General features: G+C 43.7%; 1 protein-coding gene across 2 annotated transcripts in view; it reads right to left on the reverse strand.

The window, feature by feature from the left end:
* Nucleotides 1-947: 947 nt before the first annotated feature.
* Nucleotides 948-27,156, reverse strand: part of ncoa2 (nuclear receptor coactivator 2) — a 53,105-nt gene continuing 26,896 nt past the window's right edge. Inside the window, exons 5-22 of one of the 2 annotated variants that reach the window (XM_008292612.1) lie at nt 25,782-25,885; nt 22,747-22,924; nt 21,064-21,252; nt 18,703-18,804; nt 17,353-17,493; nt 16,919-17,066; nt 14,899-16,255; nt 8,649-8,847; nt 8,290-8,502; nt 7,347-7,550; nt 6,733-6,862; nt 6,396-6,561; nt 5,985-6,281; nt 5,405-5,482; nt 4,962-5,196; nt 3,698-3,875; nt 2,800-3,004; nt 948-1,567 (exon numbers count right to left, since the gene is read on the reverse strand). In XM_008292612.1, coding sequence (XP_008290834.1) covers nt 1,556-1,567; nt 2,800-3,004; nt 3,698-3,875; nt 4,962-5,196; nt 5,405-5,482; nt 5,985-6,281; nt 6,396-6,561; nt 6,733-6,862; nt 7,347-7,550; nt 8,290-8,502; nt 8,649-8,847; nt 14,899-16,255; nt 16,919-17,066; nt 17,353-17,493; nt 18,703-18,804; nt 21,064-21,252; nt 22,747-22,924; nt 25,782-25,885 — 4,136 coding nt within the window. In that variant the 3' untranslated portion in view covers nt 948-1,555. Of the gene's footprint in view, nt 1,568-2,799; nt 3,005-3,697; nt 3,876-4,718; nt 5,197-5,404; nt 5,483-5,984; nt 6,282-6,395; nt 6,562-6,732; nt 6,863-7,346; nt 7,551-8,289; nt 8,503-8,648; nt 8,848-14,898; nt 16,256-16,918; nt 17,067-17,352; nt 17,494-18,702; nt 18,805-21,063; nt 21,253-22,746; nt 22,925-25,781; nt 25,886-27,156 lie in introns of both variants that reach the window. The other variant, XM_008292611.1, reaches the window with a different exon arrangement.

Genomic DNA, 27,156 nt, shown 5'->3' on the forward strand with positions numbered 1-27,156 from the left:
TTGTTTACATCACACCGGAACAGTTTGCACCTAGCAGCTTGTATGAAGCATTTTTCACTCCAGACAACATAGAAAGCACACTTTTTTTTTTTTTTATACTTTTTGAGTTTACTGTATGGCTGTGTTGAATTGTTGTTTTTTTTGTGTTTTTTTTTCTCCTTTTTTGTTGTTGTGTTCTATGCTAAAGGCAGAGAAGCAAGCGTTAATCTGTACACTGTATACACAGCACACCCCTTTACAGCCCGTCCCTACCTCCCACCCGCACTCCTGTCTGCATCGTACCAGAACATCAGAATGTGAAGGTTCCCACTCCATGTCCCAAAAACAAAAAAACAAAAAAAAAAAAAGAAAGAAAAAGAACAGCTCTGCTTCAAGAGGCAGTTGTGACCAGGCTGGGAGAACCAAAACCCTAAGGAATAAAATAAATAGGAAAGAAAACGTTTTACTTATTGGTATGTACAATCTCTGTAATTAATTTTAAACCATATTTGATTTTGACATCTTCTGAAACTACAGGACCAAAGAATAATCCATAATTCAGGTTAATAGAAGAATCTTCTCAGAAAGAATACAACCATTACTGTTAAAATGATAAAAAAAAAGTGCCTCTTTCACACTTTTAGAAATATTTCTCTTCTTGCTACTAGGATAAAGAATCATCTACAATAATTAAAATGAATCTATACAGAAAAATAAAACTTAATTTAATACACTATATAAACCTCTTGACTAAATTAGTCTAATCATAGAATTCACCATTCCACTCAAACCATTCTTCTGCAGTGTTTTTTTCAAGATCAGTCTTTTCCACCATATCTTCACTCTACATCTTAATTTTCAAAAAAAGAAAAAAAAACCCTAAAAGAACAATAATAATAATAATAATAATAATAAAATAAAGAACAGCAAAAAAAAAAAAAAAAAAAAAAAAAGGCAAAACCGGCTAAGTGTCTGAGCTCCATCCATAACTCTGAACATAACTTGGAGTCTTTGCTGCCATTTTGGAACTATGTGGAAATGTCACAAATGAGTGAGATAAAACAAAAAGAAAAGAAAAAAAAAATCAGTGTAAGTTTGTTGTTTTTTTTTTTGAGATGAGATTGTAAATGGCCGCTGTCCACTGAGAGGAATACATTCATCAGAACAAAAGGATCCCACCCACTGCTGCCCCCTTAAGTCAGTGTACCCCACCAGGAGGCCTACAGTAAGTCACACGACGGTGAATGCAGCTGGACAGGCAGATAAACTGGCTCATCACGAGGCTCTCCTCCAGGAGGGTTAGGCATGTTGGACAGAAGATCCACGATCCTTCCCCAGCCCTCTCTTCATGCTCCTGTGTCTGTTTGGCTGCCGAAGAGGCCCGGCTGGACAGACGGTAAATTTTGGGCTGGGGAGAGGGAGGAGGTGGTGGGGGGAGCGGAGGGGGTCAGGGCACGGCCTGGCTGGTTCAAGGGGCAGTCGGTTGGTTACATGTTTGTATTTTCAATTCTTAAAGGGCCGACGCGCTCCTTGCACCAGCTGATCACTGAGGTTCATGTTAAGAGCTCCATGAGGGTCAACAGTATTTCTGCAGAGAAACAACACACATGAAAGTCACAACTTGGAACGCATTTGATGAATCAACAGCACAACTGGCTGGTTAACTTGAACTTGACTCGAGTAAACTGCACTTTTGCAAAAGACTAAAAAAACAATTAGAAACCATCTTGGAGAACAAGTTTAAAACAAGTCAGTAAATCACAAATCCTGCGCTAATGGGCAAACAGTAAATAATTGAAATAATCTAAGTGCCAATATTTTTCTATAATCCTAGAGGGGAAGTAAACCAGGTGACAGATATACTGGTGCGTTACAACAGTCTGAAGTGCAGACATCAAACAGCAGCACCTTGGTTAAATATTAATGGCTCTTTATTGGCTTAAAAGCATCATGAACAACAACAGTGCATTCCACATACCAAGCTAACAATACCAGTGAGACAAAGGAAGATGGATTAACCCGCGTGACATTAAACGAACGATAACCACCAGGAATGGAGTGCTGCCCAAGTGAAAACATCTTTACCTTTACCGGGGTTTCAATGAGTGAGAGTTGTCTACGTGTAAAAAATCCAAGTACAATCAAATCACATGTTAATATGCTCCTGTAGGGTGAACATTCGACAGGTCTGAGCCTTGAGGAGTAAAGTTTTCCATGTCAAGCGAACTGGCTCATGGTCCAGACGGCGCAGCCTGGACGTCACACAGTAACGTCTATACATCTCTAAATGGTCTGGCTCTGAAGTGCCCGCTGCTAATTACATCACTGTCCTCTAAGTTCAAGCCGAGCAGCACAACTCTGGCAAGAGGACTTACGTAAACTACTGAGTAAATTATTCACCAGCACGGCCGTTCAGTAAGTGTACCCAAACACTTAGGGTCTTATGATAAGACAAACGCAGGCATGAGCAGTTGGGGAGTGGAGGGAAAGAAACACAGACCTGTTAGTATTTCTTGGTCCCCAGATTACTGTGTAAAACTTTAAGGGGTCCATTTTGTTAACCTCCAAGGTTTAAATTCTGAAAGACGTCTATTACTACAAAGCGCTACTGTAAAGGGACACCCTGAGGATATTACTGGAGCGCTTGAAAACCTCTAATTTGGTCAGGCCATACTTTATGAAGCCCAACTGTGAAGTGCTTAAAAACAGCACTACCTGTTTCCCTACAGTGACGTTCTGTAACTCTTGCATCTACCATTTCTAAAAGTCTTCGTCACAATACTGCAATCTACCTGTCGGGCTTAGCCAAGTAGTTTTTACCTGTTCTTGTCCCATGGAGGGCAAGCCAGGTGAGGGCCCTGAGGCCATGGACGTGACACTCATCTGACCAGCCATCTGGCCCATGCTGCTGGTTGCCATGTTGGTGGCCATAGAGACATTGTTGAGGTTCATGCCATTGCCATTGTACATGTTGCTGTTATTCTGCTGGGTGAACTGAGGTGATGCCTGCTGCTGTGAGAACATACTGCGGAGAGGGGAGGAGAAGCAAAGACGCTGTGTGAGTAAGGCAAACTCAAAAATCATTGTATAGATAGCAAACAGAAGAATTCTGTTCAAACATGAGGAGTTCCTTATATTATCTGAAACTTGAGAAAGAGCACGAGTTACATTTGTAACACTTTTGAATGCTACAGTGAGCATAAAATCCAGATAGTTTCAACTGTTTGAACTGCTTTTGATTGCTTTAAATGTACAGCAATACTAATCCAACACATTATTTTTTTGTCAAATTTATTAATTATCTCCTGGCGATCCATTAGCTGTCCACAATCTCTGTGTGCTGGGAATAAAACAACCTGTGTTCATACACAGGCCTGGCTCTATAAATGGGAAACAAAAAGTGGCTCAGACTGATCAGCACAACACTACTCCAGTGTGTCCTGAGCACATTTGTACTCATGCGGGAGGGGAAATGGAGGGGAAAGTGGACTACAAAGTCAGCTGCTTTTTACCCATTTTTATGAATATCTTGCTAAATCTTAAGCATTTAAAGTGTGCTAAACTAGCCATCAGGAATTCCAGTTTGACCATACATATAAATGCACACGCAGCCATTGGATTGCTTTGATACAGCTGAAAAACTAGCATCCTTAGAAAGTGTACACCACAGTTAAACTCAGCATGTAACCAGGCACTACTTAGTCCTCGCCATCTTTACCTGTTGCCTCCCATGTTGCCCTGCGGCCAGCCATTCATGTCAGGGGAACCCTGGAAAGCAGCGTTTCCTTGGCCCTGCTGCATCATTGGGGACTGTGTGTGGGCCATGCGGGGAGAAAGCAGAGGGCTCTGTGGTGTGCCGGGACCTCCAAAACTTCCATCTGCCTGTTGGCTCATACCTGTGGTGGATGCATCAAAACAGGTCAGCCAGACTCGAACCTGCAAAGACTCAACTACAAACCAATGTACTGAGTGAAGTTCATGTTAGCCGTCCATGTAAATTACACAAACATGCCACGTAACAACAAACAATTGCAGAGAACGAGCAAGCGTGATGATTAGAGTCACTGAAGACAATCCATTCCAGTCTGCATTCAGGATTATTGACAGGCGGTTAATATTTCCTACATGCATGGAAACAATGAACGGAAAGGTGAACTTTGAAGGAAGGGGATAAGGAGATGGTTTGGGGAAAAAAGGGAAAGAGAAAAATAATGTCTAAGGAAACTATTGCTCGATAAGGATCCTAGGCCAGAGTAAGATTTGAAAGTGGAAATAAATCAAACATGTCATCAGACAAATCAGATGATTAGACTGACAAGTATAGCTATGATTGTTGTCCTTCCCAGTCAAGTCTGTAGACCTTGGTGTCAGTGTGTATCCTGAACTAAGCTTGAATTATTGTGCGCTTGGTGCCCCCTGGTGGAGCAACAGTGCATAGCCAAGACACCATTTTGGGCACTTGACAAAACAATAACAATATATGATCACACTCACTGAAAACTGTTCACGTGTTATAAAATTGAGGAGTAAAAAATATGCAGTATGATTTGGATCATTCGATGGCAGCAGATTAATGCAGTCATCAGTACAGAACGTTACGAATCGGATGATTGCAGCTACTAAAAAGCATGTGATGCTGTGCAACTAGAGTCACATCAACACAGACACAATGGCACACACACACACGCACATTGGCTGCAGGGTGAAGTGTGTGGTTGGCTGGGATGTGGGAGCAGTACCTGAGTTGGGAAACTGAAAGGCACTGTGCTGCATTTGGGGGCTGAGTACGGCCCCGTACTGTCCGCCCATCATGTTTGTGTTTCCCATCATCATCTGTGAGGAGGAGGAGGAGGTGGAGGAAGAGGAGGAGGTGCCATGCAGGTGGAGCTGGGGGTTGGGGGGGAGAGAGGGCAGGCTGGGGGAGAGAGGGGAGGAGAAAGGGCTGGTAGGGGGAGGTGACGAGGCCAGGCCTGTACTGGTACCGTAGCTGGGCGGGTAGGGGAACTGCTGCGGGTTGGCCTGAGGATTCCGGGGGTTACTCATGCCTCCGGGGGCCATGTTGGGAGGCAGGTTGAGGCCCTGGGCCCTCATGGCCATGCTCCTTTGCTGTTGAACCTGCTGGGCCTGTTGCACCTGCTGCTGCTGCTGCCTCTGTCTCAGGTGATTACTCAGCAGCTCCCGCTGACGTTGCGCCAACATCTGAGCATTGATGGTTCCCTGCAAGTGAAAGGACAACATGTCAGAATTTTTTTTTATTACAAAAAGGCCCCTTAAATTATGCAAGTCTACTTGTGCATCTTCAGCCTAACACTGAAATGGAAGCCTTCAATTTACTGCAAGCCATCAACAACCTAAACACCACCTACAGTCATGCTGTAACAACATGTCTGTGCAGACACATTATGTAATGGCAGCCGCGCTGTACCTGGTTTGGAGCGTTGGCTCTAAGAGGTAGGTTCACATTTGACACACTACTCATCTGAGTCATCATTGGTTGACGGTTCTGCTGGGACAAAAGACACAAGCAGAAGGTTAATACAAACTGCCCACAGATGAATTTTTAAGTAACTGTAAACACTTTAAATGCTCTGATTTTTGTTCAGTTACAGACATACTGCTTAGTTCTATTTAGTGAATAGTTAAGGAATACAAAAAACCCTCAATACAACCAGTTTCCCATCAAAGACATGGATTAGAGTGATATAACAGCTCAAATAAAGTCACTGCATTAATGGATTTAAATGGTATTTTCAGTTGTGCAGTCTCAGCGTAACATAATGTTCCAGTAAATTCACTAAAAGTCCAGCAGGTGGGGCAGGGAGACCCAAATACCCAAACTACTTGTGTGCATGGATGACCTGCCAAAATGTCAACCTCAAGGATAATTGCACAACTCTCATTTGTGTGTTTAATCTACTGATCAAACACTAAGGTTACATCAGAGTAAAGAATCAATGAGCGGTATCACTCCCAGTGGTGCCGGGACAGTTTAGAGGCACGTGTACCTGCTGGGACTGTAGCCGGTGCTGCAGCTGCAGTCGTAGTGTGTTGGGCTGGTTGGGCACGACCCCGGTAGGCCTGAGTCCGGGGCGGGTCTGCATTCTCATCAGTGGGTAACCCGGCCGTGCGCCCATCTGGCCAGACATGGGGTGGAAGCCTGGCTCTTGCATGGGAGCACCAGGATAGCCCCTTTGTGCCATGTGGGATGGTGGGGGACCGAATTGTTGGGTGTACATAGGAGGCTTCTGGTCTATCATCATGGAGGGGTCCTGGGGGAACTGGTCTGGGTCCAGTGATTGGCTCTAAAACAGGCACATAAAAAATGTAGAGCCATAAAAAAAAAGTATAATAGGACATCACTGAAAACAAATGATAAATTATTGAGGTGATGTAGGTTAGAAGGATGAAGATCTCACCTGTTCTACCAGAGCAGGGATCCCCAGAGCACGATCAATCTCCTCCAGGCCATCAAAGTCTTTTAGTGCGGTGTACAGCTGCGACATCAAGGCCCCTTCATCTACCGCACTGCCATCACCTGAGCCGAGCCCCGTATTGCACAGCAAATCATCCTGGGGTGCCGGTCTGGGCAAAAAGGACACAGAGAAAACACTTCATTATTTTCTCACTGCGAAAATGTTGTCCTTTATAAACCATAGCCAACACTGAAAGCAATTCAACTACAACAAAATAGGCAAAAAAAGAAAGTCTTAATTCTGTGTATTATTGCAAGCAATTTGTAAGCAAGTCCCTTACCGGCCCTGGTTTACAAAAGCTGTCTGGTCAATTGGCATCATGCTGTCTGGCCAGGGAGCTGTTTGGTTGGGTGGAGCCTGTTGTTGAGAGAAATGGTGGCCGACCATACCGATATCCATGTCAGGTTGAGCTAAACAGAGACAAAAAAAGTAAAGATGAAAGCAAAATATTACACAGTCCATGCAGTAATTAAATGATACTGCAGAAAACAAGCAAGCTGAAAACTGCTTAATGTTCTCTTCAACACAGGAACAGAAAGTTCTGGGTCAGATATTACATTCCTGTGTAAGGGGATATATTACGACGAGCCACAAGGTGGCAGTCTTCACTACAATGAGAAACAGGTAAACAGTATGTGGGTGAGTTGAGGTCTTGCCTCACCTGTAGCCAAGCATGATAGGTTTTACATGCACCAATTCTTGGAAACTAGTTTTGATAGTCACAAAATGCAAGTTCTTTCTGGGTTTCTGTATCGACATGCTTCAAAGTATGTTATGGTCTGACAGGCTGGAGAATGGCTCTGTTGTGTTTCACCAGTCTGAAATGTACACTGTTTTTCTAACTAGTTTCATATTAAAACATGATGTATCTTCTAAAGTACACTGTGCACTCACCATTGGCCATCATTGGGGACTGGAGCATCGGCCGGGGCCCTGGCTGACTGTTGGGCCTCATGGGAGCGCTGCCGGGTCCCATCCTGGCCTGCATGGCACCTTGTTGCCCAGGACCAGCCGCTCCCAGAGGAGGGGCGGAGGCCGGACCCACCCAGCCCTCCTGTTGTTGCATGCCTGGCCGTGGACCACCTGGAGCCATCAGTCCTGCACGATAAAACACACAAAGAAACAAAAAGCTGTGAGTATATCTCAGGACAGATTTCAGTCTTCTGTGCCCATGATGCAATGGTACAACATAGTGGGCAAACGCACTCGATGCAGTGGGGTACGTTTGAGGACTGCTAATATGTGGGAGTGACTGTGAGAGAAACTTTGAGCTGCTGTGGGTGACTATTTCCTGTCACAGGACGTGAGTCACTGTACCATGACATACGTTACACGGTGAGAAAAAAAGATCGAGGCAAGGACGGCTTTCCTCAGAATTTGGAAGCCACCACAATGGTAACACAACTACACAGGAGACTTTAATTTTGATTCATCTACTGGTTTTACTGCTGTGAGATTGTCTAGAAGATATCAAACTTGACAAAGGGTGAAAACTGATTTACATCCAACAGTGACTCATAACTGGAAAAACACAAACAGCTATGATACTGAGTGAAATAAATTAAATTCTGCTACTCCTGAGAACAAAATGTTTCTTTTTCTCTTTATGCTTTTTAATATGTTGTAACCTGTTACAACTCAGGTTAACTAATGCAAGTTTCATCTCATTTACAGTGATAAGTTAGAGCATGCATCATTATTTGACCAAGCATCTGGACATTGATTCAATTCCTTATTAAGGAACATTTTGGAACAACGGCGGTAACACACACTGCTGCGCGCCACTGATTCGGACAGTAACAAACTGTGGCCACAAAAGTGTAACTGTCACACCTACCTGCGTTGACCATACCGGCCTGGTTAGCCATCATGCTGTGGCTTCCCACCATGCCCTGCTGCTGCTGCTGTTGCTGCTGCATAAGAGTGTATGGGCTTGTGGCCCTTATGGGGTACTGTAATGAGGGCGGCTGGGGGGACACATTCATGTCCAGAGACACACTCCTCACAGGCAGACCCCGGCCTGGCTGGCCTGGTCGCACACTGCCGAAGTCTGGAGACAGGAATAAAAGGGTTGTAGTCACATGCTTTAAATAAAATGAAACAGTTCAAACCTGGTGAAAGTGTTACGAAAACACTGTAAATGTTTAACATAATGAGGTCTGTGCACTTCTTCTTCCAAATAAGACTGGGACTCACTAGTTGGACCCATGCCAGTTCCGATGCCCCTGTGTGGCTGCTGTGGTGGCATGGCAGGACTGGTCTCGGACATCTGCAGGATGTCATTGATGATGTTCTGTTTGTCCATGGGACTGGGCAACGAAACAGGCCGTGGCTCACAGAAGAGCTGTGGCTGAGCATTCTGCAGGTCGTTCAGGATGTCATCCAGCTCTGACGACTAGAGGAGAGAGAGAGAGAGAGAAAAGGGAAAGTGTGAACACACAACTAGATTAGCTATTTAAGATTCTATTTAGAAACCTATTACTGCTTCACCTGTAACTAGATACACAAACACAAATGGTGACAATCATGCACATTTACTGAGAGCAAACTCGCATGAGGAGACTTTAAGGAGGAGATGAGAGCAGCAGGCTTGGCCTTGTTTATAATACAGCAGTAACCCCAAGAAAAAAATGGACCACTTTCCAATAAATCTAGGCCACACTTCACTTTGACTTAGCTTATCAGACTCACATACTGCTCATTGCTTACCGTCTTGTTCTTTCAGATGAACAACATTACAACTGCTCCCCTTTTTTATAGCACAATATTTTTAAGCACATAAATTAGGAATGCCACATTATTATAAACAACATTTTACACACAATCAGCTGAGGAAACAGCAAGATAGAAAACATGTGGCTGGTAAAGTTGCTTTCTGCAGAAGTAACATAGAAAAAGCAGCAAATAGGCAGGAGTTTGGTTGGTGCCAAAGTTTGAACTGCTCTCTGCCCCCCTACTGTAAACATAAGTCCTAAGCCAGCCCGATACAGCCCAAGGCTGCAATCATATACAATTGGGCTTTGGACTATCTTGGACAATTTTTGTTTTGTTTTTCACACACTACCCTCAACAAAGAAGGCCATGAAGGGACCTGGTTTCACTTGCTGAACTGAAGAATTGCTATGACTGCAAAACCTGAATCTTTTTGAAAATAGTTTTTTGTTTTCTAACACTTCCATGGTCTCTTCTGTATTTCCTTTCCTCACTGTGACAGACTGGAATAGTTGAAATAAGAGGAACACCTCAATAATACAGCAAATAAAACACCTCTATAACCAACAGTCTCATAAAAGTAACATGAAGTTGATGAACACCGATCTAACACAAACATGTACTTGGCAACTGGAAAGAAAATATGGGTTACAGTCAAAACTGAAATACAACATTGACATAGGTGCTTCCTATAGAGACCTGAGGGACTTAAGGTAAATAAGTTGCACTGGCTGGAACTGTCCACCAGAGTGCAGTACACCTGGAATCACTGACGTCTCCTGATCGTGACATACTGTACAGTAGGAAAACAGCACACCAGCACTGTTCCAGTGTTGTACTTCAGTGTTCTGGACAGTGACATGTACTTGTTAGTCTTGTAACCGCTGCTACAGATAACAAGGCTGCCAACAATGTCTGAGAGAACAGTTATCTAGAGAGCTTAAGTACAACAACCTTGGTCATGCCTTCATATACTTTTTATGGTTAGGACGTTTTGCTCCTCCATCTGAGAAGACCCTCTTTAAATAATGTCTCCCATGCCCAGCACAAAAAGGTTATCCACACAATGCTGATCATACTAAGAGGCAGACAGGATATGTAGGAGAGCTAGAGAGAGTAACAGAGTGGGGGGTGGTGGTGGTGGGAGAGAGAAAAGCCCTAATGAGGTCAGGAATGATGTAATGCTTCTGTACACTCTCAGTTTGCTCTATTCCTCCTCCTCCTCCTCTCCAATTCTCTCTCCTCCCACTTTCTATTCTCTCGTCTTCTCTAGTTGCTTTTACCCTTAATGGGTCCTATTTCTATCAATCCTTGTTACTCTCTTCTTTCAATGCATGTCAGCGCATGTAATGCAACCAATGTCCTTCTTTTCTGCAGATCACACCCATTACTACACTGACTTTAAAAAAAAAACTGCAAGGTTTGTTTTTTGTTTTTTTTTTTAGGCCAAATGACTATTAAAATGTTAAATATTTTGTCTCGCGCCATGTCCCATTTTCAGATCCTAATTTAACATTTTGTCAGAACATTAGTTGCACGACAAAAAGCAGTGAAGGACACACAAATTACAAGAAGCAACATGTTTAATGCTGCACATACGGTTTTAAAAAAAGATCCTGTGTATGTAGCGAATACCGATGAGGGAGAGAAACTGAATCTTAACTGGCCCTCGTTTTTATTGTTACTTTTATAGTTATGGATGCACGTTAGGCTACAGAAATTAACTCTCAACCGATGGTGTGTCCTATATTTCATTGATACAGAACGCCCTCGCTTAGAGACATTTGTATGCCTCGCAACAACAAGCTGACTTTCTCACAGTAGGGTAGTGATGAGGCCCCACCAAATGTGTACTCTTACAATTTGACTTGCATCCATCTGGTACTGAACTTACAGCAATCACATCTGTGAATGAGCAGGGTATGATCACAGTTACACACTGATACACATCCTAATCCCACACTCCAACATCTAGTCGTTAATCTCAAATCTGTCCATTTTCATGTACAGATGTGCCCAGATGTCTGCGTGGACCTCAGGGTAGGACGGCTGTTGTGTCTTTCTGACCTAGCACATGCCATTTTCTAGGAAGGGGAACTGAGAAACGGGGCGTGTAAAGCAGAAGTGCCACTGTGCCAACTAAGGAAAAAGGAAAAGTCACTTCACCCTAGAATCCTGCTGGCCTTTTTGTCAAACAAAAACAACGACAAAAAGAATCAAAGAAAAAAACAACTCGGCAAAATTGTATTCACCATCTGACGAAGCTGAAATTGCAATTTTTCACATCACAAGAAGGGCGACAACATTAATTGCAATCCTTATTTGTGTTTTAGTATCTGAAGATGATGTTGAGAATATTACTAGTGAACAGTTTTTTTTCCATCTTTGCTTTTTCAGTCATGCTTTTGATGCAATTTGACCAAACTCGTCCAAATTTTAATTATATATAGTAAAAATACATTATAATAAAAGCATTAATTTAACAATTATGGAAATAGTCCTCCTGTGTCGTTTACACAGTAGTAAGTGAGTGAGCATGAGTATTTGTTTCTTTAAATATAAAGAAAATACTGTTTATTTTCCTTATGGACTTAGTCCAGGGTCACTGAGAGTCTACCACGACCGCAACCGACATCCATCACAATCCTTATAAGAAGGAACACCGAGTTGAGCTGCAGTGATTTCATTGTCTAAGGCAATAAACAATTAACGTTATCATGGTGCACTTTTGGTCTTTCTACAACAATGCTAATGATTATTTGCTTTGTTTCACTGATCTGGAGCTTCATTTCTCTGTGATTACTCTTTTACGATGTCAGTAAATATAAACCCACATCACAGTCGCTTTCATTAACCTGTATTTTGGTTCTTTCTGTCAGGCAATTAGAGACCATAAAATAAAGATTTTATCTGCAGAGCAACAGCTTGGTAATGACTGCTGGTTAAGAAAGTATTTATGAGCTGTGATCAAATTGCACACTACTTCCTATGTCTCACAATGGACAACCGTGAATATAGGAGAACACTATAGTGTGATTTTGGCTGCATAAATATTGTATATGTGATGACAGGGAGCTAGTTAAGTTTCTTTCTCGGTTACAAACATAATTGCTTTCAGACTTTTTAAAATGTAAATAACAATATTTACAGAATACATATACATTCACAAAAGAATTTTAGCTTTTGACAACTGGTCTTAGAGAATTAGATCTGGTACATAAAGGTAATGGGGCAAGCAAAAGAGCCTGGGTCACACATAACTCATGCTGGCAAGGGTCAGACACTCTGGCTGGAGTGGCAGCAGATTTTCTCTGGCAGGTGTGACAGAGCAGGAATGTGACGCAGCCGGATGCTGCTTTGGTGAGCAAGCATATGGAGAATGAAGATACAGGTTTTTGGCAGATTGGCCAGCACACTTGTCAGGACTGGCAGATGGAAAAGAGATAGCAGAATGAGTTGCTTTAAATTAAGGAGTAGAGTCACTTATGGTGATTAGCGGTGATCATAATCACTGTTACTTAATATTGTCAGTGAAAACAACCGGCGATTGTCTCGTCAAACGCTGACAGTCCATCTGATCGTAAAGGCACGGGCCCAAACCATCCCTATGGTCAACAGAGCCCTGTAGCTCCTTCAGCCCCGTCGGAGCTCTGCTCTGATTTCTCATTTAGCTCTGCTCCGGCCATCAATAATTCAGCTCTCAAACAATCATGAGGAGGAGCGAGTCAGAGGAAGGGAGGGAGAGTCAGCGAGAAAACAGTGGGTGAGGTTAGTAGAGAGGAGGATGAGTGGACTTTTAAACTAGTACAGTCAGCTTTCACACATGGCAAGCAGCAATTCACCAGCAAGGAACAGAAACCCACTCACACACATGTAATGGCTCTAATGAAGTCGTGGCTTAGTGCATGTCTCACAAATGGCCTTGTTCTAGCTGGTGAAATCTATTAAACTGGAGTGAGCCATCATCATCACTGTTGGAAGCTGGGAGTGCTTTAATCACTATCTAAATGTGAAATCCAGATTTAATTTGTACTGTCTACGAAAGGCAGAAATAGACCAAATTATTGTTCAGTTTTATTTTGCCGTGCTATATATAAGCCACTTCTAGAAAACAAAACCTTCAGTGTTAAGATGTACACATTAAACCTGTATTTCTCTCAATTTCCACTTCCCTTTATTGTTTCTTGTATGTTCTACAAACACACCACTCCCTCTCCCCTCTATCTCCATGGTAGCAGAGAGGACATGCAGGAGCATATGGCTCATCATTTTCACTCTGCCTGCCGAGGCTGGGCTCTCCTGGGGGTATCTACACCTCTCTCATCTCCCCTTCTTTGTTCAGTTCAACAGCGGCTCTTATTATCCAACCAATCACCTTTTCCTCTTCTCAATACAAGCGGCCAAGCACATACTGTACATATGCAGCTAGCGCGCATAGCTAAGTGACATTCTGTGCCGCTGCCCCTCTTGTCTGAATGGAAAAACAACACCGCCTCAACACAAATGTGCCACAAAGAAGGCAGTAGACTTTAAGACAATGACATAGATGGTTCTTACTATTTCCTTGAAGACTGACCCTCTGACAAAGATTAAACTCATGTCAGCGGATATTTCAAACTGGTCAGTCAAAACATGCAATCTGAGCCATTTTTCAGATCCTAGTCCAGACAAGATTTAAACGCAGTGTGGACACTGCTATGCTGTTATATAAAAAGATGACCGTGCATTTCTACAAAAAAAAAAAAAAAAGTCACCTTTGTTCAATGTTACTGACATTTAAAACAGAAGGCATGTAACCCAGACGATGTGACTCGTCTAAGGAAGGTAACAACCGAAACAGCGACAGAAAAGAGTGGAAGGACATTCATGTAATTTTGTGTAATTCTATGTAATTCTGTGGTTTAGGTGATGTGTGTGATGAAATGACATTTGCAGGCTCGTGTCTTAAACGTGTGTTCAGTAGAGCACGTCATGCACAGGTTTCCTGTATGAAAGCTTGTGAGGCTCCAGCTTTCTTTCCTGTATTAGGGCACCGGCAGGTTGGTGTAAAAACTCTGCTTTGCTGAAACGTCTGCCACACAGAAATTTTGAGTTTCACCAGCAACACTCGCCCTGCTCACTCCCTTTTACTCTTTTCTCTCTTTCGGTGCCAGGACTGACCTGAGCTCGGTGCCAAACCTAAGGATTCTGGCCAAATGCAACCAGGATCAAATGGCTGAAGAACCACAGGGGCTCCTTCCAAATGTCACAGTTGTTTGAAGCTGGCGGATAAATTCCCTTCGCTTGTGCTGCCAACACACAGGCAGTGAAAGGACCAGATGTGTTTATATACGTTAATAAAAAACATGCACAATGAATTACGCGTAAATGACAAGACCATCAATCTGAATGCGTATACGCTACAAATACTGTCTGTCCTCCACTCTATACTGCCCGACTGTTGGTGTGTTTAGTTGTAACATCCTGCGTGGACATGGGACTTAGAGGAGCCAACATCTGCTACCTAACCCAGATTAACACTGAGACAGAGAGAACAGGCAAGTGGAGCAATTCAAGGCAAAAAAACTTTTGCAGTAGTCTAAAGAGGTTACAAAGTCAGTTTGGGGGCACCTCATGTACTTTCAGCATCTTAAAGATAGAAAGTCCAGTAAACCAGCTCCTTTTTAACACAGCATAACAAAATGTTTCCAAAACTGAACACTTGTAGAACAAAGCTTTTTGCAAAAAAACTGACCTGCTCAGCCCGGTCGTATCCTGCATCTTGTTTCTCCGCCTTGACCTGGGGGTGTTTGCCCCCTTCAACTTTCACCTCCCCAGGCTCAAGCTTAGGGACCTTGTCTTTCAATACAGTGTCATCCTTATCCAGTAGGTAGCGTAGCAGGGCATTATCCTTCTTCTTGGGGCTTAATGGCTCCTGCTTCGGAGCAACTTCTGCCCCAGAAGCTGTACCACCAGCACCCTGGGTTTGGTCTTGGCCCAGCTCTTTACCTGTCGCCTCTGCAGTAAGTTTGGCAAGATCTACGGGAGATGTACTGTTCTGAAGCAGTTGGTGCAGGATTTTGTGTTTTTCTTTAAGGGACGTGGCATGAGTGTTCCCTCCTGTGTGGCCACCCCGGACCCCTGTCCCAGCCTGGTCCTTGCCCTCGCCTCCTGCACCAGGGGACAGAGGCGTCTCTAGAGGCTCTGGCTTGGTGGTGAGCAGTTGAAGTAACTTGGTGTGGCCCTTGTTGTCATGCACACGATTGTGAGCATCGTGGCCCTCAAGGGGGCCTTCCCTCTCCTCCTTGGGCTCAGCAAGGTTGCCCTCCGTTTGGGCCTGTGTGTGCCCCTGACTCACATCTGAGTGAGGTCCAAATGAGTCTCCTGTTCCACCAGTAGCACTGCTGCCTGCTCCAAGTTTTGACATCATATGAGTGTTTACCCCTGTCCCTGGTGTGACTCCAGCTGGGGAGCCCATTTTGCGGTCTGGAGACCCCAGTGTATGTGCATGAGGGGGCCCATGTCCATGTCCTACACCATGACACTCACTGAGGGCCTGCAGCGCTGATAGAGAACTGCTAGTGTAGCTGTTACCATGGGTGCTAGTCGTGCTACTACCTGCACCTCCAGGCCCTCCACCACACATCCCCACTGGGGACGGCGAGTGCAGGCCTCCTGCTACACGAGGGCTTCCTGCCCCCCCAGGACTCCCCCGGTGCCTGGGTGACAGCATAGAGTTCTGTTGAGGTGGATGGGGCCCTCCGGCCGGACTGGGGCTGGCGCGAGACGGGCTGTTCATCCTCCAGTTGGGGCCCTGCTGTGGTGGTTGCATGCCCCCGGTGTGGTTGTGTGGTGGGGGACAACCAAAGCGGTAGCCCTGCATATGGCCCCCCATGGCGGCTGGTTCTCTGGGACCAGCAGGGCCTGGAGGGGAGAAAGGCGTGCTGTTGCTGCTGATGGTAGTGTCTTGGCCCTGAGGCCCCGAACCTGGCAAACTGCCTGGGGTTGGAGGAGTCATGGAGGGAGTGGAGGAGTTCATTGGTTTGGGAGCCATCCCTGTGGCCTGACTGCCAGGACCCATGTCCTGGCCCATTCCACAGACTGTCTGCTCCCTAGAGCAAAAACACACACACAAACATACAATGCAGTTTATCAGTGCTTGAATAGTTTTCAACACCACAGATTTTTAATGGATGTTAGAAATCAGAAAAAAAATGCAGCATCACGTTGTTTTTAGATAGGAACTGCTGATTAAAAAAAAACAAAAAACAATTCTGATGTTCTTTAAAATTTGAAGTGGGAAACACCACAAAATCTGGCTTCAATCCAAAGTCATCATTGTCAGGGATGTGATCTAACATGATACATGTGTTTTGATTGGTATCAGTCATATTGACACTGGTGATGAAGGAAATCAAAACAACACTTTATACCGTTACCATTAATACTTTGGGTATGCCAATTTAAACTTGGTTGTTTAAATTCTGTCATACTACTGGCTGAAATCTCTGTAGCGACAAGGTAAATACAGCCCAAACTATCTGCATTTTCACAAGGGAATGGTGGGAAAATGTTTTGTTGGCTGAACTTGTTTTTATGTCTGATTTTGACACAGATCAGTGACAGGCATTAAGTTAGACACTATCCCATTCACACAGAGTAGATGAAGCCATTAAGAGGTGCTGCAGGGCACTAACAGGTTAAAACATGCAAGCAAACTCAAGCTGCAGATTTGTCTTTCTCCTACCGACACAAGTGTAGATAGTGAAACATACCTCTGCAGAATGTGCAGGGACATGTAGAGCTGGGGTTCATTGGTGGCAGGTGAGCGCACCAGTTTGCTCTTGGTGTGAGCCGAGACGATGGTTCCATCAGAGAGGGAGAACCGGTAGATGGGGCTGAAAGCTTGACCATGGCGTAGCACTGTGGACAGATATGCCCTTATATTAATAGATGCACACTAATATAAACTGGTTTTATTTTCTTGCTGGAGTTGCAGTGAGTCATTGCATGGATGGTCCTTCAACAGAAGCCAATGATTTACCAGTAATTCTGTTAAAAGGGGCTCATGGTTTGACACAAGTTCAAATCACCACTTTATGCCCATGGAAGTGTCTAACAACAGCATCAGAAGAGATCAAAGATCAAAGGACACTGATATCAAGAGCCAAAAATTTAACAGGATTGTCCTTGTAGTTAACAGCATTACCTTCCTGCTGGTGTCTCTTGGCAAAAGACATCTCTCCGTCATTCTGTAGGTGAAACCTCTGGATGCAGCGCCTCACCAGATCTTCCCAGCCTGGCTTCATGGATGCTCGTAGCAGACTGGTATCTAGGGACGTTATCTTACCTACGCACAGAGAGCCAGATTAGAGAGGTCTTAGTCAGACACGCAAGTAGGGATTTCTATACACATGCACACACCCACATTAACTGAGATGATGGACATTTGATGTCTACATCAAACATACACATGTAAAGCTTGCTGAGAGGAAGTTGTTCTCCATTTGGCCACATTGTTGCAGCTCTGTGGTTTGACATTAGTTCAGGAAAAAGTATTCCTATTTACATTTTACTTACAGCTTGTCATTCGCCGTTACCTACAACTTTAGACACTTAATACAGCAGGTAGAAGGATTCCTTTTAAAAGTCACCAGGGAAGCTCAGGCTCAACTATCTTTAGAGCACAACAAGTACACCCTAGCTACGTGTGTAAACACACACACACACACACACACTTATAGCAGTGTAACAGTTGTCCCTCACTGGAATGCAATTTAAATGGAGGCAGTGATGCATTTGAAGGGGTGACAAGCGTACTGCTGCTTGAATGACAGCCATAGGGACAGACTAAGGACTTGTCACTCTCATAACAGGAGCACTATATCATTTTCAGCAAGCTCACTTTGGCAAAAGAGGATTGCAGAGGCAATATTTTTATTAAAATACTGTTGTGAGTTAAAAAAAAAAAAATCATACTATCAATCTTGAACACAATAAATCATGGTAATTATATACAATTGTGCAGTCGTAACAGACGTATAAACAGAGGCATACATACATGCACACCTACAGAAGTCTGGGTGGGAAACAGTAAATTACTATATGTCAATGACTAACTATGAGTGTGTGTTGTGTGTCTGTGTGCATGCCACACGAATGGTTAGAGTACATCAAAGAGCAGGTGAAACACAGACATCCGTCTGCACCTATATGCCAGTGTTCAGACAGGTACTTTACCTCCTAGAGTGCAGACATAGGTGGGAAGCTAGTTTAACCAACTTGTTCAATCCTACAGGCCTCTACCCAGGATATAATAATCTTTAAATACCTAACTGTAGCGTGAAGTGATTTATAGGCTTGTGACCTGGGATAAAGAGGTATGGTTGCTGTGCCTCAGTACAGCCACTATATTATTCTTTCTATACAGGGCAATCTGTATTCAAACAGCTACATGTATGGATATGCTCTACTAAAGTAACATCACAATCAAAGTTTGCTGTGAATTATCTTTGTTGTATCAGTTTGTAGTTCCTGGCTGTGTGACTGGTTCGTGTACCTTGTAGGTCCTGGCGTGTAGTGAAGCTCTCATGCGTGGGAAGCATGGGTCTTTCCTTTGTGGGCACCCTGCGAGCCACACAGATCAGGCATGACTGAAAGTCTGAAAAAAGAGAGAGCGAGAGAAAAAGAGGGGACCAAACAGACGGAACGTGTGGAGGGAAGAAAAGATGAGAAGGGGGATGTAACAAAGAGGACAGAAGAGATGAAGGGGGATGGGACGGGAGAGAGGGGAGGATGGGGGCGTAAATGATAGAGACAGAGGGAGGGAAAGAAAATGAAATGCATGTTATTCCCAGGCAGCATAATTAATACAGTTATTAATGAGCATGGGGATCAGGGCTCCGCTCCTTTCATGAGGATGAGCAGCTATTGCTGGCAAGGGAAATGATGAAGTGTGACCTTTGAAGGTGTGTGCGTGTGCATGTGTGCGAGTGTCGCTGTGTGTATGTACAGGCGTGCGAGTCCCCGGCTGGTCTCACCTACAGTGCCATCTCACACTGATGACACCTCCCCTGGCCCAACATTAAAGATCGCCATCGCTCAATCATGACAGTTGCCTCTAACACACGCAAAGATGACACCGCCAAGTCCAGGACTGGGGTGACCCCAAAAAGTCTGCCATCTAACTTTCCTGTGCCAGCAATACCCACGATCCCACACATGTTTCTGGCAAAGAAATGCATGCCAGCGCTAACACACACACACACACACACACACATTCCTTATTTTGACTTGTAAACAGAGCCTCTTGGGTGGTCCGGCCCTTAAATTTGTGAATCTCCGTTAGTTTTTTTTTAAGCTTTCCTTCTTCTCCCTTTCTCCGTTTCTGTCTATGGCTGGACAAATTCTTCCAACTGTAACCACTGATCCTGCCTTGCCACTAACATACACACAAAAAACTCACATCTCTGGCCAGAGTCCTAGTTAGTCTATGTGCCAGAGTATGGCTGGCAAGCAGGTGGTGCACAAAGGAAGCCAACAAGGCGAAAAGACTAGACTCAGAGTGAAGCATTTGCATTTTCACTTGTTTTAATTTACCACCGAGTTGCAGTTTGGCAGTGGAAAATTATGATTGCTCTATAAACTCACTTAGGAAAAAGGATTAAGGTAGTTAAGATGTGGAATGATCCGACATCAGAAATCAATGCTTCACAAAGTCCTGAAAATTTCTGGATAAAGGACACTTTTGATGGAAGTTTGTAAAGAGTTCAGAACCTCATGTTCCTGCCTGAAGCCATGAAAACCGCTGGAAAAGCCCAGTGACCTCTCAGTGACTGAACACTGAGAGAGGAGCAGAGACAACATACAATTTAAATCATTTCCCAGGCAAGGCGCGCAGATGTTTGTCCCGGCCGTGAACACGAATGCAGCTTCTTTCTATCCCTGAGCCCATATGCTCCGAAATATGTTCAAGGTGTTCATGTTCCGTTGTGTTCAAATCTGTTTTGAAGGTTATCAAAAGATCGGTCCACTGTTGCAATACACGATTAAAACGCATCCTTCCCTTGGAGTCATAAGCCCAGGTTTGCGAGGGATGTGCATGAATTATAGATGAGCTTTAATGACAGCGCTCCAGCCTCTCGTCTCCCTCGTGTCACTTAACTTTTCATGGATGTAAGTTGAGTGGCACCAGCACTTTCCTTCGTCAGTTGCTTCATATGTTGTTTTCTCCCATACAAAGCCAATTATAACACACGATATGGTAAATCATCTATTCAAATTAAATATAAAATGTAAATGGATGCAACTTTGGTTAATCTTTAAATCAGTTTTCCATTTCTTAGCAATCGAATTGTGGTGTTTCTTACACCCAAGCAAATTTCAAAACTCTCTTTTTTTCCTCATCATGGTCTCAGAACTACAACATGACAATTTATTGAAGATGGCAGATGTCAGTCTGATGCTCAGGAATTTGTTCTCCGATTTAGTTTGCGAAACTAAATTAGTTATTTTTCACTTTTTGTTTTGTCCTAGAATGTACAAAGAATTATTTTTATACTTATTCCTCTGAAAATAAACTTTTCATTTTCCTGATCTGACTTTCGTTTTTCTTAGAAATGATTCTACCACTTCCTCAGATTTGTGTGTTTCAGGACGTAGTCATTTCCAAGCTCTAAAATGCAACCCAGGACTCTAAAATTCCTGTCAAATTCTATTCTTAAACTAAATAATAGCACATTTATTTACAATTGATTTAGATTCAATCAATGCATTATAGCAGAGGACGGTTGTTGCAGGCAGGCAGCTCGGATAGTTTTAACAGATTTGAAAACTGATCTTGTGAAAAGCTGATTTGTGTCGTCACTACTTTAGTGTCAAATGACCCCCCCCATACCATCTCCCCCGCCTCTTTCCATACCGTCTCCTTCCTCCTTGATGGATTTGGGCTCCGAAACGGCAAAACACTGCATGGTCTCATATTTCTGCTGCTGCGGCTCATGCTCGTGCGGCTCGTCCTGGTTCTCGCTGTGCGGGTTGACCAGCATTCGGCAGTTGAATGTGTGACTGTTCCTCCTTGGACCCTCGCTTGACCATGGGACGCCATTGACTGTAAGGAAGCAGGAAGGGGAAAAGGAGATTTACAGTTTGGCCTCCTGGGGGGACTTTATTTGACAAATTTTTACTGCGGCCAAAAACTGAACAACAGAACAGGGAGATTGGGAAGCTGCAATGGGCAAAGCCAAGAGAGGCTACCACGCTGTAAGTGAAAGACATAATGAGAGCAAGACAGAGAATGAAGGCAGAAAAAGTGTAAAAAAAGGAGAGAGCTGTTGCTGGGTAGAGATCAGTCATAATGAGCAGTTGGAACCCCGAGCCCTGTGCCATCTATCCACAGCCATGCATCACAGCCAGGCCTCCATATGCATGTCCTCTAAAACATCATTGCCAATCTTTCTTCTCCTCTCCAACACTTACACAGGCGCAAGCAAACACACATTCACACACATGTGTAAGAAGCCACACGCATATATACACACAAGCACGCACGCAAGAAAAAAAAAAAAAGAGACATGTATAGTCACACACAACTCATTTCACTCTAGCAAACTCCCATCACACTCCATCTGGTTTGTGATCTCATTCAGTGCATTGATAATCTCCCAGTATCTGGGACACATCCCACTGATCGTTTCCAGGGTACTCCGCTCTGTGCTGCTCTCCCACCCAGATGGCTGGGTACTCAGACCTCAATCCGAAGCACCAGGAGAGAAGGACTTAGAGCTCCTGACGGGCTGCGGTGACATAGATCACAATCACCTCTCGTGCGGAAGAGATGCAGAGGTAGGATGTTAAATGGGCGCAGGTACGACAGAACAGAAAGAAGATGGGGAAAGGGAAAGGGCAAAAGCGAAGGAATGAGAAAGATAAATTCTATCTTACAAAAATAAATGGCCTGTTTTCATGAGATGAGTAATGCTAGGATAAAGACAATGATTTTCATGGGTGGGCAAGGAAATAGGAAAGTGAGAACATGAAAAAAGGAACTTGGTGAGGGTGTGTGGCAGAAAGAGAGAGAGAGAGAGAGAGAGAGAGAGAGAGAGAGAGAGAAAATAACACAAAAAGTGAAGAGAAGGGGAACGAAGGGCATGAAATGAGAATATAGGAAGAGCACGATGCTGCTGACAGGGGAGAGAAGCCGAAAAAGGAAGTTAATTAGCTGAAAAGGGAGGGAGGAAGAGGAGGAGAGTGAGAGCAAATGTCTGGGCTGAGCATCAGCAAAAGAGAAAATGAAGAACCTATAGGTTTTATGCACAGTGCCAACACTTTGCTTTGCCACATCCGCTCTGCAGTGGCTGAACCATAAACACTTTAATTAAACTGACATCACCATCAAACCACACGTACCTGCTTAAACAGTGAGAAGAAGGTGTTGAGTGCATGTAAAAATGATGCAACATAGAGGACATACACGCAGAGTCGGGAAAAGAGAGGGATGTTGAACAAAATTGACAGAGTGAGACAGAAACTGACAGGTAGAGGAAAAAAAAAAAAAAAACAGAGCAAAGTAAATGCTGGCAGGGAAAATAAGCTCAGCGCTAACCAAGGGATTTAGGCAGCAGGTTCTTGATGAACTCAGCATGATCCCCGACATGCAGCACGCTGTAGACACTGGTGTTCATCAGCTCCTCCTGGTTGTAGCGAAGGTACTGGGTCACATTCTCAGACACAAACACGATGTTCCCCTCCATATTCACCACAAAGAAGAAGCCATCCAGGGCCTGGGGGGGGAGGAAAAGAAGAAAAAGAATGAGAAGAGAGTTCAGAACAGACACTTTGCTGTTTTTTGTTCTTCACACATACAGAACAAATCCTTACCAAAGCAGGAGCGCAAAAATATGTTCGACCAACTGTACTTCTCACCAGTAATCGCTGCTAATACAAATAACACCTCAGCTGAGTAGTTTAATAAAAGCCTAGTCCTGGATTCATATGCTTTTCCCTACGATGATTATTGCAATCATTTGAAAGGTTGAAACTGTAACATCCAACAAACAAGTCGAACTTCGGTTCATGATTACTGAGACTTTGTCTACATATATATAAAAAAAGAAACTGTTACAGATGCAGAGAATGCTTTAAGTCCTGCAGACTTCTATTGTTTGTCTGGTAATTTTGTAGTTTGGAGTGCCAGCTGGAATGCACATACATGACCAAAACGTCGGCACAATTCTTAACAAACGATGGAATATGCAGCACATCTACACTGTGTCTAAAGAGCAGCGATTAGTGCACTGTACGCTGAGCACGAGCATCACTCCGGCAGGAGCTCAACATCGGTGTGGCTGATAGAAAGCCGGATAAAAGCATGTGCCTGCAGAGATTGGAAGATGTGAAGGAGGAGCAGCACTTAATTGAAAGAATACAGCCCCAGGTCAACTATTACACACAAGATGGTGTCAATTAGGCCATCAAATCACCCGGAGCCCTTAAAAGGGATTTCTGGAGCTTGCGAAGCTGTATAAGCTGGTGTTAAGATCAGACACAAGAGACTGTTCTCAAGGTGTCTGGTCCTCACCTTTGCTTAAATAATCTTTACCTAAACACCCCTCCCACACAGCTGTTAGTTTGCAGAGTCTTACACACACAGCATGCGCAGTTCAAATAAAACAGCAACCGCTCAATGAATGTCAAAGGTTTTAATGTCTTAAGGATGTACGCCTGGTTGTGCCATCCTTCTCCTGTCACAGCACCATGGGTACAACTACAATCAACCTCTAAAACTAAGCTGCCTAACATACCTACAGTCAGGTACCGGGCTTAATTTTTGGGGTTCAGCGAATTCATACATCCTACGTTTTACATGATCACAATGGCGATAGAAGTTTTCCCCTGCCTGCTCTAACCCAGCAAGATCTGAAAATAGACTTAAGGAGATCTCATCTATCACTGCATGTACCAGACCTGTTCCAAAATGCAACATGGTTGTGTAAGTCCACCATGTGTGAAGAAAGGCCATGAACTGGACAAGTAGGGCAAACAGAAACAGAGCAAACACTCTCTAGCGCCAACTCTTGCCTTCCTCCAGACACTCTTGCATAATGCTGTTAGCCAATACCTTAATTTACAATAGTCACTAAATATACCCTGCAGAGATGACCAAAGTCATTTAATATATTCTAAATAAACACACAAGATATCACGTGCCCCATGCTGTAGCTGTTCCACTTTGCACCTAACCTATTGTCTTGATATATGACTCTATATTGCTTACCCTCCCACTAACATATACAGCAGGTAGTGAATTGTTGCAGGGTAGGGAGTAAGGATCTGGTCAACTCCCCTCTTCCCTTTGGGGTTATTTATATCATACTGGTGCTCTGCAAACAGGGTGTCTCTTCTCATAAATTCTTGCTAAATATGCATTTTCCATATGACAAACCATTACCGCAATCCTACACATAAATCCCAACAGGACTACTTGATATTCAAGCTTAATATTTTTTTTTTTTTTGGTGCAGTCCGAAATGCGCAGAAAGCACCGAGCATCAAATTCTGTTTGGTTGAAGTCATACTCTTATTTACTTCCTCTTTAATTCGATATTAGCTTTGTTTTGCCAAATGGTCGGATATGTTTGAATAATGTTGAAAATAAAATGTAAAAAAAAAATAATCTCACACTTGCACTGGTACCAGAAAAATTCCTAGTAGTGTCATCACTTGTCATGCAACACAACAGCAACCATATGGAGCGGTCTACCAAGAACGCGAACTGTACGCCACAATAGACATGTGACAGGGCGAGATTTGCTCCCTGAAGGTTAAAACAACAGTGCACTAATGTTTCTTCGCAGCCTCGTCCGTCTCTCTGTGTTTGCATGAGAGCGGTTCGCGGAGAGCCTTGGAGGAGGGTTACAGGGCGCGTGGGTGCATTTCCTGCCGACAGCCTTTCTCCTCGGAGCATCCTGTAATGAGCCTGGCCTGGCGGACGGGGACATGGCTAGAGTGGAGCGGGTGTGAATGGCCGATCGCTGTGTTTTGGGGCTTGCTGACAGATGGGAAAGCTTGCAGGCTGCACTGGGCTATATTTAGCCGCGAGTTAGTATGTCGATTCAGTGACGCTGGACCAGGAGAGCTATAAATATTCCATGACAGGACAGATCTAGCGGCGAATGAAGAGAAGATGGGGAGGGAGAGAGAGAGAGAGAAAAGAGAACTGAACAAGTAAGAGAGAGGGAAAGGGAGGGAGGAAATGAGTGAGAGGACAGGCTCAATGGACTGATTCATTCGCCAGGCTGTTGCTTTCTTTCCCATTATATGTAAGCACTTCAGTGGCCCTCCGCAGGACAACGAGGCCATTGCTCTGCTCGGTGATTTACAGCCAATCAGAGGCACATACAAGATGCTGGCAGCTTTTACTCCACACGGCTACGCTCACACACAACCACTACTGGCCCATTTGTAATATGCTCTCTATGGATGGCACTCTTCATTATATACCAATCATGATCTAAAGAGGAGAGCATATCCGATGTGAGTGTAGGTATGAGTGTTCAGCGTGGGGTAATTCGGTTTGAGCGTGGCATTTCCTTCACAGATATGACACGATGAGTAAGTAAGAAAAAGCCCTCTACCCACCTCCAGCATCATTGGTCCCAAGGCATCTTTGTCAATCACACTTTGGCCTGTTGATGAGACATCAGCCTTCTGTACCTCCTCCTCATTTGCTGCCGCAGCTTTTTCTGTTAACAGGAGAGTTAATGACAAACATTTAGGGAAAAAAACTAAACAGAGCAAATGGATTTTAACTTTCTGTGGCTACAACAAGTAAGATATTACTGTTGTTATGGCGATCAAAACTACATCACAGGACAGTAAAACATGGGGGTCAAACAGAAAAAGCAGATGCAAACAATTCTATGTTCCCCCTGAAGCTGGCCCACATACTCTAAAGAGGTCACTTGTTGACAAGTCTTTTAACAAGTATCCATCCGGTTACACAGCAAACACATTCGGTCTCTTTGTGAAAACATGTGGCCATTGCTCAAACCCGAGCACAGAGCAGCAAACAGAGTGAAAGGTTGTTGTAAATGAGTGTGTTAGAGCACACTGCTGCCACGCTGGTGACAGCCACTGGATGGATTACATTGTCATGTGCAAAAAAAGAAAAAAAAAAGGCTATAACAGAAACATGTGTAAACAATTCCTGTTCCAAATAAGATAGCATGTTGGTACCATGTAATTCAGCAGGAACTTATCTAAGAAGTTGATCATAAACCCTCATTTTAATTAAGGCAAGTCATTAATCATTATTCATAAGATAAACATAAGATAAGTAGACACACAAAAAATGCAATATAATCTGAACAATTCAAAATAAGCTTTTCATTTTAGGTGACTAAACACAAGACTTCTTTTCATTATTAAAACGAGATCAAGAAACGCTTCGTAAAAGACCAAGGTTAAATCTTTCAGCAGGTGAGCCGTTTCCTTATAGCAGCTGGAGCTTTACGAGATATGAATTTAGGGTCCTAAACTATGACCTCAGCATTAGTACTCCTATTGGATGGACATAGAGAACATGATTTGTTATGCATAAATATACCTGTGGGCTATAATTCATCTATCTGGATCTGTGTAAAATGAAAAAAATCATTTGCCAGCTACATAATGAACAATGTTGATGACAAAAGGAAAAACAGAACATTTTCTATTGTCTAATGAACTGTCCAGAAAATTGTTTTAATGCAAAAATTCTACAACCATTGTAGTTTAAAGTGAGAATTTAGAGTGTCCTGCAAGCTCCTGTACCTGCACTATGAGGCTATGCATTTGTCCATGTGAGTGGGTTAATAACCATGCAGAGAAGCCTTATGTTCAGAGCGTAGGCTGCCCTACTTTTAGAGATGATGATGAGAGGCGGAATATGAGTGGGCTGTTGGGGGGACACATTTAACTGTCACACCACGCCAAGAAGAGGGCTGACCATATGGTGTAAAAATATTGTGTTGAA

Source organism: Stegastes partitus, unplaced genomic scaffold (genome assembly GCF_000690725.1).
Source record: "Stegastes partitus isolate 25-593 unplaced genomic scaffold, Stegastes_partitus-1.0.2 Scaffold821, whole genome shotgun sequence".
NCBI classification, from domain to species: domain Eukaryota; kingdom Metazoa; phylum Chordata; class Actinopteri; family Pomacentridae; genus Stegastes; species Stegastes partitus.